Source organism: Lepus europaeus, chromosome 14, assembly GCF_033115175.1.
Source record: "Lepus europaeus isolate LE1 chromosome 14, mLepTim1.pri, whole genome shotgun sequence".
NCBI classification, from domain to species: Eukaryota; Metazoa; Chordata; class Mammalia; order Lagomorpha; family Leporidae; genus Lepus; species Lepus europaeus.
The window spans coordinates 21,937,723-21,950,081 of record NC_084840.1 but is presented as its reverse complement, the minus strand read 5'-3'; the positions used below and the strand labels follow the sequence as shown (position 1 = coordinate 21,950,081).

General features: G+C 44.9%; 1 protein-coding gene across 1 annotated transcript in view; it reads right to left on the bottom strand.

Annotated features, from left to right (window-relative positions):
- The window catches only part of LOC133773387 (zona pellucida sperm-binding protein 3 receptor-like), a 34,603-nt gene extending 23,748 nt beyond the window's left edge, over positions 1-10,855 (bottom strand). Inside the window, exons 1-6 of the mRNA XM_062210756.1 lie at positions 10,699-10,855; positions 9,518-9,697; positions 8,156-8,255; positions 3,794-3,879; positions 3,083-3,274; positions 816-998 (exon numbers count right to left, since the gene is read on the bottom strand). Coding sequence (XP_062066740.1) covers positions 816-998; positions 3,083-3,274; positions 3,794-3,879; positions 8,156-8,255; positions 9,518-9,697; positions 10,699-10,855 — 898 coding nt within the window. The remainder of the gene's footprint in view (positions 1-815; positions 999-3,082; positions 3,275-3,793; positions 3,880-8,155; positions 8,256-9,517; positions 9,698-10,698) is intronic.
- Positions 10,856-12,359: the final 1,504 nt, after the last annotated feature.

The window sequence follows — 12,359 nt, the reverse complement described above, 5'->3', positions numbered from 1 at the left end:
AGAGTATCCCAAGATCCTGAACAGTAAAAATATGTCATACATCCATTCCGAAGGAACCAGATGGTAAGAACTAAATGGAAATTCTAGGAACATACGTGGCAGCATCATGGCCCAATAAACTAAAGCTAATGCCAAGGCTAAACATGTGCAGTACTGTTGAGGAATTAAAATGAGAGACATCGCCTTGGGTGATGACACTATCACCCGGAAGTTCACGGTTTGGCCTCAGGTCAAACCCCACTCAAATTTTGCAGCAGAGCCTCAGACTTGTGTGTTGTTCTTTCTATTTGAACTCATGCAGAAGGGCCATGTGGATTGAAGAGGGGTTGCATGAGTGCCACGTTGTATATTTACCTACTTCTACGACTACACGTCTGGAAGGACACCTAAGTCCTTGTGATGGCAGAAGGGAATACACAAACCACAACATAGCAGTGGCTTCCACTCCTGAGCAAGCATGTGAACTTGGCTGAGAAATGTCTAAAGAGAGGGTTATTTCCATTTTCCAAAAATACTCATAATACGTTGATTTTGTTAGGATAAGCAACTTCCCTATTCACTGATGTAAAATGTGCATAACAGATAAATAACAATAATTACAAAGTCATTGGCATCACAATTATATAATACATACGAAATCCTTTCAATAACACTAAGAGATTACCAACAAGAAAATCTTCCTTTTAACAAGAAAACTATGTAATTTATGTGATTGTTGGGGTTAAACTGGGATTGTGCCTGTAAGCACACTACACTCACACTCCTGGATAACTGCAGATGCCAAAAACTCAAACTCCTCTGTGGTCCGTACTCACTGAGTTCACAGGTGGGGACAGAAGGGTGCCACTCATTGTTAGCTTCACAGTGGACTCTACTGCTGCCTCTGAGGGCATAACCTTTCTTGCATTTAATGACAATGACATCCTTGTAAGTATGAAGGGATCCAAATCCAGAGACAAAAATTCCATTTGGAATCTGTGGCTGATAACAGAAAATTTCTATAAAGAAATATACAAAAGATATCTGTGTTATAAAGGAGAAACAACAATAAACATATGAATGCAGCTGATGGCTGTGGCTCCAAGGAGGTCTGATGCAAGTTTACATCAAGTAGACACAAAAGAAATAATGGACAAGTGAACACCCACTTCATTACCCTGATGATGTACTCTTCATTACACTAACGGATGCACTTGTATGTGTATGTGTGTATATATAGATCAAGTAGATACAATAATTTTATGCATATACTTTGGTGTGTGTGTGTATATATATATACACACACATTCACACATACACATACATACACATACACACACATTTCATTTTTTAGGAATTTCAATACAATGAGGTCCCATGTTGGTCATGTGGATGAAGGTCTCCAAACTTCTCATCAATATAATCTAATAATATCTAAACCCTAAAACCTAGATCTCAAAGTTCTCAAGTCCTTCTATTATCAGAACTTCATTTGATTGTGTGTCAGTGGTTTGCTAGAGTTGAGTATTAGTTTGTGTGTTCCCCAAAGATCCCTGTGTTGAAAGCTTGATTCTACAAAGTCTCTTGTTAATGATTAATAGATTAATATTGATGGTTAATGAATTAAATGTAGAGACTTACTCCAGTTACGGTGTATAAGAGATGAGTCTGGTTGGGGAGGGGTTGTCTTTCAGTCACTGGAGGTGTGCCCTTAGAGCATCTCAAGAGGAGACTGGCTATAAAAGCCGAGCTGAGCCTAGCTTATCTCTTTCCTTCCTGGTTCATGTCATCCTCCTGTAATCGTTCCACCATCCAGTGCTTCATCAGATGCCGGATGGGTGAGGCCACATGATCTTAGACTGTCAACCTCCAAAACCATGAGCTGAAATAGGCCTTCTTCCTTCATGAGTAGCTTCTCTCATGTAGTTGATACAGTGATGAGAAGGTGACTGATACAGTGCCAAATGGTAGTGATATGGTGGCCATGAAGAGGCAGCCAGAGCACTAGAGACCTACAGCCCCACAAGCAGAGAGCAGTCTCCCGTCACCCATGGGGTCCCATCAGCCTTGCCCCCAGCTCCCTCTCCCTTCTCTGCAGGTCTGCTTGCCTCCAGCTGAGCGCATCTTTCCTTCTTGGCTGGATGGTTCCAACAGGCACTCACCAGGTACACTTTGCCCCACTTCACATTGTCCTTTTAGGGGCTCCCTTTCACCTCCCATCCAAACCCCTCCAGAGTGACATATGAGGCCCTTCATTATCTGGTCCTTGTCAACCTTTCCAGCTCAGCTCTTGTCTTTTCCACTTCTCAAAGCCCTGTCTCCAGGCTTTTGAACTCTTTGCTATTATGCTCACTCATGTACCTGTGTTGGCATGAGTCAAAGCAACAAATGAGCCTGCGCTTTTAAGGCACTTCAATTGCAGAAAAGAAAGATTCCCTAGACCAGCACGCTGAGTCATTCGTAATATTGACATAACCTCTCTTCTGGCTTCCCTAGAGGGGTCAGGGTGACGAACCCTCTTTGGCTTTCCTTTGTGATTAACCTGCTGATGTTGGCACAGTTCTGTCTACTCCATAGGCATACTGAGTTGAGATTTTTAGTGTACACCCAGATTTCCAATTCTTCCAGAATAAGCAAAAGAAGATGATTACCCAGTTCCTTGGCACTAGGCAGAAACAAGGGGCTAGTTCTGGCCAAAAGGCTCTAATAACAAGGTCAAAAAATTTAAGAGTTGGAATTGACCCTCCTTGCTCTCTTCCCCTGCTGAACTAGTTGTGGAGCTTTGGACAGGAGGTATCAGAAGATCTAAGTCATTTGGATTACCACATACATGATCATTGCCATAGGAAGTCTCCCAGGCGAGCAGGAGGAGCTTGAAAAGCTTTTTCTATAAAAAGTCTTTGGGATTTGGGTGTGGATTATTTCCACAGTATAGCCTCCACCATCCTGCTTTGTATAACATGCGATGATATTAGATGGACAAGTGAACATCCTCTTCATTGCATTGATGACTTCTCTCCAAATCTTTCCATCCCCCATCTCCACTAAATATATTTTTCTTTTAAACAAAAGAGAACAAACCGAATTCATGCCTGTGACTTACTTTTGCAGGTAGGAGGGTTTGGGCTCCAAACACCTGTTGTGGTGTTCTCCATTACGCAAGAAATGGAAGCCTGGCCCAAGAGCGAGTAGTGGAGATCGCAGCTGTAGGTGACCGTGGAGCCGTACGTGTACACAGCCTCGATCCCATTGTGCTTCCCATTGCTGATTGTAGGAGGCGCCTCGCACTTGACAACTGCGATGAGTGAGCGCAGAGAAAGAAGCAGGCAAGGCATTGTTACAAATCTAAAATGCACGCTAGGGGCCAGCACTGTGGCGTAGCCGGTAAAGCCTCTGCCTGCAGTGGCTTTCCATATGGGTGCCGGCTCAAGTCCCGGCTGCTCCACTCCCGATCCAGCTCTCTGCTATGACCTGGGAAAGCAGGATGACCCGAGTTCTTGGGCCCTGCACCCACATGGGAAGACACAGAGGAAGCTCCTGGCTCCTGGCTTCAGATTGGTGCAGCTCCGGCCGTTGCAGCCAATTGGGAGTGAACCAGGGAATGGAAGACCTATCTCTCTCTCTCTCTCTCTCTCTTTCTCTCTCACTGCCTCTCCTTCTCTCTCTGTGTAACTCTGACTTTCAAATAAAATAAATAAATAAAATGCATGCTAACTCTAATGCAGGATGTAAGAAACAGTAACATTTCACAGTGGGGTTATTACCGAATATGGTTTTAAGTGTGTAGTTATTTTAAAAAAAAGTCTTTACTTACTTACACATTCTGGGATATGATCACTCCAGCTAACTCCTTTCCCATGGACTTCACAGCGACTAGTTGCTGAGCCAACTAAGATATATCTGAAGAAGAGAAGTCAAAGTCATCTTACTGTACACATAGATTGCTGCTAAGATTTTGGATACATGGGCTCCTCATTCCTACTGTAAGATGCAAAAGTAATGCTCTCACCCTGATTACTATTCAGATCTGCTGCAGTTAAGTATCATCACATCAAGCAGAATCCTTATCTGTCTTTTCAAAATTCTCTCATTCACTTAAACCACATGACAAAGCTTTCTCTTGGAGAGAGATAGTGCTGTGACCGTAGCTACAGTGGACTTTTTTTCCCCTCTCTTTTCATATTCTGCTAAGTAAAAGTAGGCTTTGTGGCTAAATCAGGCCTATGGTTTGTTTGTTTGTTTGTTTGTTTGTTTTTTTGACAGGCAGAGTGGACAGTGAGAGAGAGAGAGACAGAGAGAAAGGTCTTCCTTTGCCGTTGGTTCACCCTCCAATGGCCGCCACAGCTGGCGCGCTGTGGCCGGCGCATGGCGCTGATCCGATGGCAGGAGCCAGGTGCTTATCCTGGTCTCCCATGGGGTGCAGGACCCAAGTACTTGGGCCATCCTCCACTGCACTCCCTGGCCACAGCAGAGAGCTGGCCTGGAAGAGGGGCAACCGGGACAGAATCCAGTGCCCGACCGGGACTATAACCGGGTGTGCCGGCGCCGCTAGGCGGAGGATTAACCTAGTGAGCCGCGGCGCCGGCTGTTTGTTTTTGACAGGCAGAGTGGACAGTGAGAGAGAGAGACAGAGAGAAAGGTCTTCCTTTGCCGTTGGTTCACCCTCCAATGGCCACTGCGGCTGGCACATTGAGCTGATCCGAAGGCAGGAGCCAGGTGCTTCTCCTGGTCTCCCATGCGGGTGCAGGGCCCAAGCACTTGGGCCATCCTCCACTGCACTCCCGGGCCACAGCAGAGAGCTGGCCTGGAAGAGGAGCAACCAGGACAGAATCCGGCGCCCTGACCGGGACTAGAACCTGGTGTGCCGGGGCCGCAAGGCAGAGGATTAGCCTAGTGAGCCACGGCGCCGGCCCCAGACCTATGTTTAACTCAACAGATAAATAATGCTGGCTGAAGAATTCCAGGGACTAAGTGCGGGGAAGTGGCTAGAATTGTGAGACCTTGGGAAAGGAAGAGGTCTGCAACCTCCAAGCCTGAGCGCCCACTGTAAGTGGTCAAGCCTTAGCCCACAGGGCCCACCACCCCAGGGGGTTCACGCTGACCATAGACACTTGCCTGACCACCACTCCCATCGTCCTCCCTCCCTCTCCCAATGCCCCTTTCCTTCTTTCAAAAGTTCTCCTGCTAAATGGTCAATTGGAAAAACCCCTTTGAGACTGGGATGTGCACTTTTCGCCCAGGATTGGTGGCCTGAATAAGCCCAACTTCTTCACATCAACTCTTGTCTCTGGGAAGTGGGCCTTCCAGGGGCAAGCAGCCTGATTCTTCCGGTTTCACTTCCAACCCATAACCAATAAGGAATATGTGGTAAGATTTGCACCCAAAATCCTTTTTTGAAAAGATTTATTTATTTATTTGAAAGCAGAGTTACAGAGAGGCAGAGGCAGGGAGAGAGAGAGGTCTTCCATCTGCTGGTTCACTTCCCAAATGGCCACAACGGCCAGAGCCGGACAGATCTGAAGCCAGGAACCAGAAGCTTCTTTTGGGTCTCCCATGCTGGTGCAGGGGCCCAAGCACTTGGGCCATCTTCCACTGCTTTCCCAGGCCATAACAGAGAGCTGGATCAGAAGTGGAGCAGCAGGACTTGAACCGGCACCCATATGAAATGCCAGCACTGCAGGCGGCGGCTTTACCCACTAAGCCACTGCACTGGCCCCTGTGTCCAAAATCTCGAGATTCCGTTTGAATCCTGTACTGTTTTCTTTACAAAATGCTAATCAAGCAGCACATGAAAGGCACAAGGTTCACCTGAGTTTGTTTCATAGTTTCCACGGATAAATGATCGAGATATATTACTGACACTAATTACTTTGACTTTTGTCCTTCCTCTGGCTTCTAAAACTTGCCTGACTCTCATCAACCATTAATTCCTTGATCATCATCTCCTCGCTCTTGTTTTTAACAAGTCCCAGTCTTGCTTCCAGGACTTTTTTCATTAAAAAAAAAAAAAAATAGATCAAGATACCCTAAACATCGGTGAGTAGTTTCTGAATAAAATATCAAACAAAATCCAGAAACACTTTTAAAAAATACATTATAGGGGCCGGCGCTGTGGCTCACTTGGTTAATCCTCCGCCTGCGGCACCGGCATCCCATATGGGCACCGGGTTCTAGTCCCGGTTGCTCCTCTTCCAGTCCAGCTCTCTGCTGTGGCCTGGGAAGGCAGTGGAGGATGGCCCAAGTGCTTGGGCCCTGCACCCGCATGGGGGACCAGGAAGAAGCACCTGGCTCCTAGTCATTGTGGCCATTTGGGGTGTGAACCAGCAGATGGAAGGTTCTCTCTCTTGCTCTCCCTCTCTCTCTGTAATCCTTTCAAATAAATAAATCTTTTTTTAAAAAAGACTCAGAAAACTAGGACTAGAAAGCAAAACTGGTAACAGTAGTGAATCATCAATGGATGAATAAACAACACCACCATGGAACACTGGCTCAACAGTAAAATGCAACCCTTGGTGCAAGAATCATGCTGAGTGGCAACAGCCAATGTCAAAAGGATACATAGTGTGTGATTCCATGCATGTAACCTGAGATTAGAGATTGGCAGACTAGGGAGGGGGAGCGGTGGCCTTGGCTGTGAGGGCATCCCATAGGCATCCTGTGGTCCAGCAGCTCTGTAACTTGACTGCAGTGGCAGTCACTGGAATCCGGTGCATCGTAAAATCACCCAAGACTGACCACACACACGTTCACATGAGCGAGTCATGCAATACCAGTGAAACCTTGCTAAAGTCAAGGGATTGTATCAGTGTCCAACTTCTGGTTCTGATGCCAAACTATTGTCAGGGAAGATGTATGGTTGGGGAGGGGTGGTAAAAAGGGCACATGGAGTCCATGTGCTTCTTGTGGCAATGGCCTCTAAATCTATACTGACTCAAAATAGAAGTGAAAAAATACAGCAGGGTTTATTTTCTCCTCCTCACAGGTCCAAATTCAAAAGTTTGATAAAATAATCAATCATGCGTGTTGGAGAAACAGACATTTGTTTCAATTACAAAACTTCCCCTAGTCTATGCAGAACAATCTGACAAGTTTTACCAAAATTTTAGAGTATCTCGTCTCTCATCCAATGATCCCGGCTTTGGGACCTTTGTCTTCCTTCCAACATAAGACGTAATACATATTGAAGCTTACATGTCAGAGCACCATACATATCAACACAAGATTGGAAACACACAAAGGTCTGTCAGTAGAGATCATTAGAAAAACTAGGAAGAGCTATGATACCTGCTCTGGAAAGTTATACAGCTGTAAGTACACACACGGTGGATGAGCAAACAGTCGGTGCATAAATATCAAGGATCCAGAGTGGGTATCTTAGATAGTTCAGTCTAATACACACAATAGTCTCAACCGGCTGACTTGAATAACACAAAGGGGCCTGGAAGCCCAAGGCCAGGGGTTGAGTTCCCCTGAGGGCACTCTTGTCTTGTAGATGGATGCCTTTGGCTGTGTCCTCACGTGGCACAGAGGGAGAGAGCAAGGAAGCTGTCTTTGGTTTCTTTGGTGAGTCCATAGCAACATTATGAAGTAAAATTCAAAGCAATGTATCAGTCAGGTATCTTCTGCATAACAAATGGGACAAAATATTAATAAAGAAATTTGCGATGAGTATGGCACTGTGGGTGAAGCCGCTCCATGCTGCAGTGCCTGGGACTGAGTCCTGGCTCCTCAGTTCCCAATCCAGCTTCCTACTAACGCGCACCCTGAGAGGCAGCCGACGATGTCCCAGCTACCTGGGTTCTTGCCACCTCTGTGGGAGACCCAGACGCAGACCTGGCTCCTGGCTCTGGCCTGGCCCAGCCCTGGGGGCACTTGGAAGGTGAACCAGCAGATGGAAGATCTCTCTCTCCCTCTCTCTTACTGCTTTTCAAATAAAGCAGTAAATAAATAAATAAAACTTGCACTCACTTTTATCTGCATAGGTGAGCACTGAAATGATGACCCAGAAAGTAACAAAAGTCACTTCCTGCCAGAAGACGGATGCGAATGGATGAACAGGGATGGGGTAGAAGCTAGAAATCTTTATTTTTATTATTGAAAAATATGAATGCATTAACTACTCATAAAAATCAATTCAAAGGAAAAACACTGCTTCTAGGTTACCCTGTATACTCACCCTCTTAAACATCTGAATTCTATGATTGAACCAAGGTGAAAATCTGTTTTAACTTCCACTTTCCCATTGATTAATTCCCCTGGGTTTTTGCATTGTTTCTCTAGGAGGAACAATAAAATGATGATTAGTGATAACAATTATAAGATATGATATTTTAAAATAAAGTCTAGTTAATTAACTCTTGATCCCAGAGATATTTTTTCAATGCTTATTTCTAATCCCAACATATTTATCTTGAAGGTAAATAAATGGAAACTTGTATCCCATTTTTCTGACATATTTTAAGGAGAAAAATAAAGTGCTTAGTTTTATTTGCTCAGTTAGACCACTGTTATAATAAATAATGTGGTTTGTTGACCAGTTGTTTATTTATATATATATTATAGTTTCATAGTTTTATATATATATATATATCTTCATACTTTCTTTTTTTTTTAAGATGTATTCATTTGTTTGAAAGTCAGAGTTACACAGAGAGAGAAGGAAAGGCAAAGAGAGAGAGAGAGAGAGTTAGTTCTTCCATTCTCTGGTTCACTCCCCAACTGACCACAATGGCCAGAGATATGCCAATCTGAAGCCAGGAAGCCAGGAGGCTCCTCCAGGCCTCCCATGCAAGTGCAGGGGCCCAAGTACTTGGGCCATCTTCCAGTGCTTTCCCAGGCCATAGCAGAGAGCTGGATCAGAAGTGGAGCAGCCAGGACTAGAACCGGCACCCATACGGGATGCCGGCACTGAAGGCGGTGGCTTTACCTGCTATGCCACAGCACTGGCCCCTATATTCACACTTTCAGAAATGTATGCCCTTGGGATCAGGCACACTAATTAAGCCACTACTTGGGATGGCTGTATCCCATTTTAGAATGCCTGCGTTTGGAACCTGGGTTCAAATCCTGGCTCTACTTCAACCCATCTTTCTGCTAATACGTTTCCTGGAGACAGCAGGCAATGCCCACGTAGCTGAGTCCCTGCCACCCCCTTGGGAGAACAGACTGAGTTCCAGACTCCTTGCTTGGGAGGTCTGAGGAATAAATCAGCCAACCAAGGATCTCTCTCACTCTCTGTCTCTCTCCCTCCCGCTCTCACTTCCTTTGACTTTCAAATAAGTAAAAATAAGCAAGCAGAAGTTTAAAGATGTATATCCTTGGTCTCAGGCAGACAGAAGAAAAAAGAAAAAATGGATTCTATGTCCACACTATTAGAAAAATATCTCTCGGTGTGTTCCCAACTGACCCATTCCAAATAGCACAGATCTCAGTTTTGAAGACTACTTTGATCAAAGTACTTAAGGAATTTAGAAAGTTCCTAGGAGAAGTTTCTAGAGTCAAAAAGGTACAGGCAAGAAGAATAAAAGTTGATACTCACTGGCACAAAAGACATTGTAGTTCCATTCACCATTAGCATTACAGCTAATCCAGGTTGAATTGATTTTCTTGTAGCCAGCATGACAGTTGTATTTCAAAGTAGTTCCAGGTTTGAAGCTTGAATCATAAAACGGGTTTATTGGAGAAGCAAACGGTATAATGGGTGGAGGATCACAGTCACCTGGATACCAAAGGGCAAGGAGCTTCAGAAGTTTTATCGTGGGACAGAGCATCTCAATGTTCGGTACGCAATGTTTAAGACAGGAGCCATGCTTTTGTATTCTATCTGTGATGGACCATAGTGAGTGATCCCTCATAAATGCTTGTTGATTAGGAATACCAACATTAATAATGAAAAAGGCAAAAAGAATTCATCCATCCTTCGATGTGTATGCAACAATTTATCGGAAAATTGATGAAACAGAGCTGAAGCTCATCATTCTGTCAGATTGCCCACATCTGCCTATTCAGACACTAGCATCTTTGTTGCACCTTATAACCCTGCCTCTTGCCTTGGCAGAAATATATTCTGGTTAATAATAACAACACAAGACCAATTGGACCCAGGGATGAGAAGGGCTATTTTCGTTTGTGTTCTTTTAGACTTACATGATTTTAAATGTAACTATTCTTCAAAAATAAAAATGTTTTTCAAAATCATCGAATTGAAACCCTTGAAAAAGTGAAATCTTACTTCTACTTCCCTGGCAAGAAATACTAACACAAAGTTCTAAGGGCCTTTCCCAGACACCACCTTCCGAATAATCACACAGCAGGGAATGATACCCAATGTCAAGCTGATAGATTACATATGAGGGACTTTGAAAAGTTTGTAAAAATTGAATTAACAAATAAGTTTGTTTTAGTGCAAAAACATGAAATTCACGCATACTTTTTTCATAAGATACATTTTCTGGGGCTCCCCTTTTTTCATTCCATGATATGATTGTTTTGAGATGAGATTGTTTGTTGGAGATTCTTTGAGGTGAAATTCTAAGAGAGTATTAAAAGTGTCTATAAAAACAGCCTTTTGGACATTATGACAAACTCCCCTATATTTCAGGTGGCCATATCCACCCCAACAGTGTTAAAGGTGAGTATCTGTTGGATGAGTCTTACAATAAGATGTGTGACAAACTCAGTTCTGTAGTGACACTCTTGCACGTGCCCCCCATCACTCACCACGAACAGGAGCCAACAGAACAGCCACCAAAGTCATTCGGAACAGAGTTGGATCCAAGACTTGCCACAGTCTAGAGACAGGCCACGTTGCCTTGTCCCCTCCTCTATGGAGAGCGGACTTCCCAAGGAACACACATGGGGCGCCTGGGGAACGCATCCCCTAAGGCTTCTTCAATATTTTCCTGCTTGAAAGAATTCAACTTAATAGACAATCACGGAATTACTGTTTGTCATAATCTACTAGGAAAAATCACATGGGAACCATCTTCAAAGGATTACAATCAAGAACTAAAGAACAAACAATGTGAGCAAATATTTACAGCCAAATACAGTTTTACAGTGACTGCCTTAGGGGCATAATTCATGAGAGCAGCTAATTCAAGATCGAGAAATGGGAGTGGATTTTTTAAGATGGCTTTATTTGGAGATATTGGCGTGCACTCTGGAATGTTGGGTACAGGACGTTTTATACTGAGGGTAGAAGCTGAGTACAGACACACCAGTGAGAAAGTCAAGGTTATTTCTGGGAAACAGCGGTTGCTACTTCCACTTGTTTAGAAGGTAAGGGACGTGTGTAGGAAGATGGTAGTAAAGATAGGGACCAGGTTAGAATGGGTTTGGCTGAGTTTTCAGTGATGATGTTAGGAGGTTGGGTTTTTAAATGGAGAGCCACTATTCTTGCAGGACAGGGTCACTGTGCTTCCAAAGGATCCCTGTGGCAGAGGAGCACAGATACACTGAGGGAGGCAGTGAAGAGAGACCGGGAGGTTCAGTCCTACAGATGAGCGCAGCCTCACCTCACTGCTGCTGCCAACGCCACCCCTGGAAATCCTTTTGCCCAGAGCACTTGCCCCGATGAGACCTGAGGGCACGCCAGCCCATGACCTGTGCCCGCAGCACTGCTGCTGCTTCCACCAGAGTCCCCACGACCACTGGCGTCACTCTTGTAGAGCCTTGGGACTCGCACCTGCAGCCCACACCCCCCGTGCCGTGCCTACCACTGGCGTCACTCTTGTAGAGCCTTGGGACACACTCCTACAGCCCACACCCCCCAGTGCTGTGCCTACCACTGTAGGCCTCATCACGACTGATCTGTGCTTGCCCATGAGAGCCTGAGGTCATAAAACCCCGTAGCCTGTGGACATTGTCAAGTATTATTGCTACCTCCATACACACTTGCAGTATAGACCATTGAAGCACTTACAAACATCACTGGTGTTGCTTAAAAATTGAAGAACTTACAGGGAGGCTACATTTCTGTGCTTACTCAAAAATGAAGCATCCAACCCACACCCTACAACCTTCCATTAGAGAAAGTCTTTCCTTGTAAAAACTACTCCATTGAAATAGAAAAGATAACTGTTAAGGGGCCGGCAATGTGGCGTAGCAGGTAAAGCTGCCACCTGCAGTGCCGGCATCTCATGTGGGCACCAGTTGAAGTCCTGGCTACTCTGCTTCTGATCTGGTTCTCTGCTATGGCCTGGGAAAGCAGTAGACGATGACCCAAGTGTTTGGGCCCCTGCACCTGCATGGGAGACCTGGAAGAAGCTCCTGGCTCTTGGCTTCAGATCAGCCCAGCTCTGGCAGTTGTGGCCATTTGAGGAGTGAACCAGCAGATGGAAGACCTCTCTCTCTCTCTCTCTCTGCCTCTCTGTAATTCT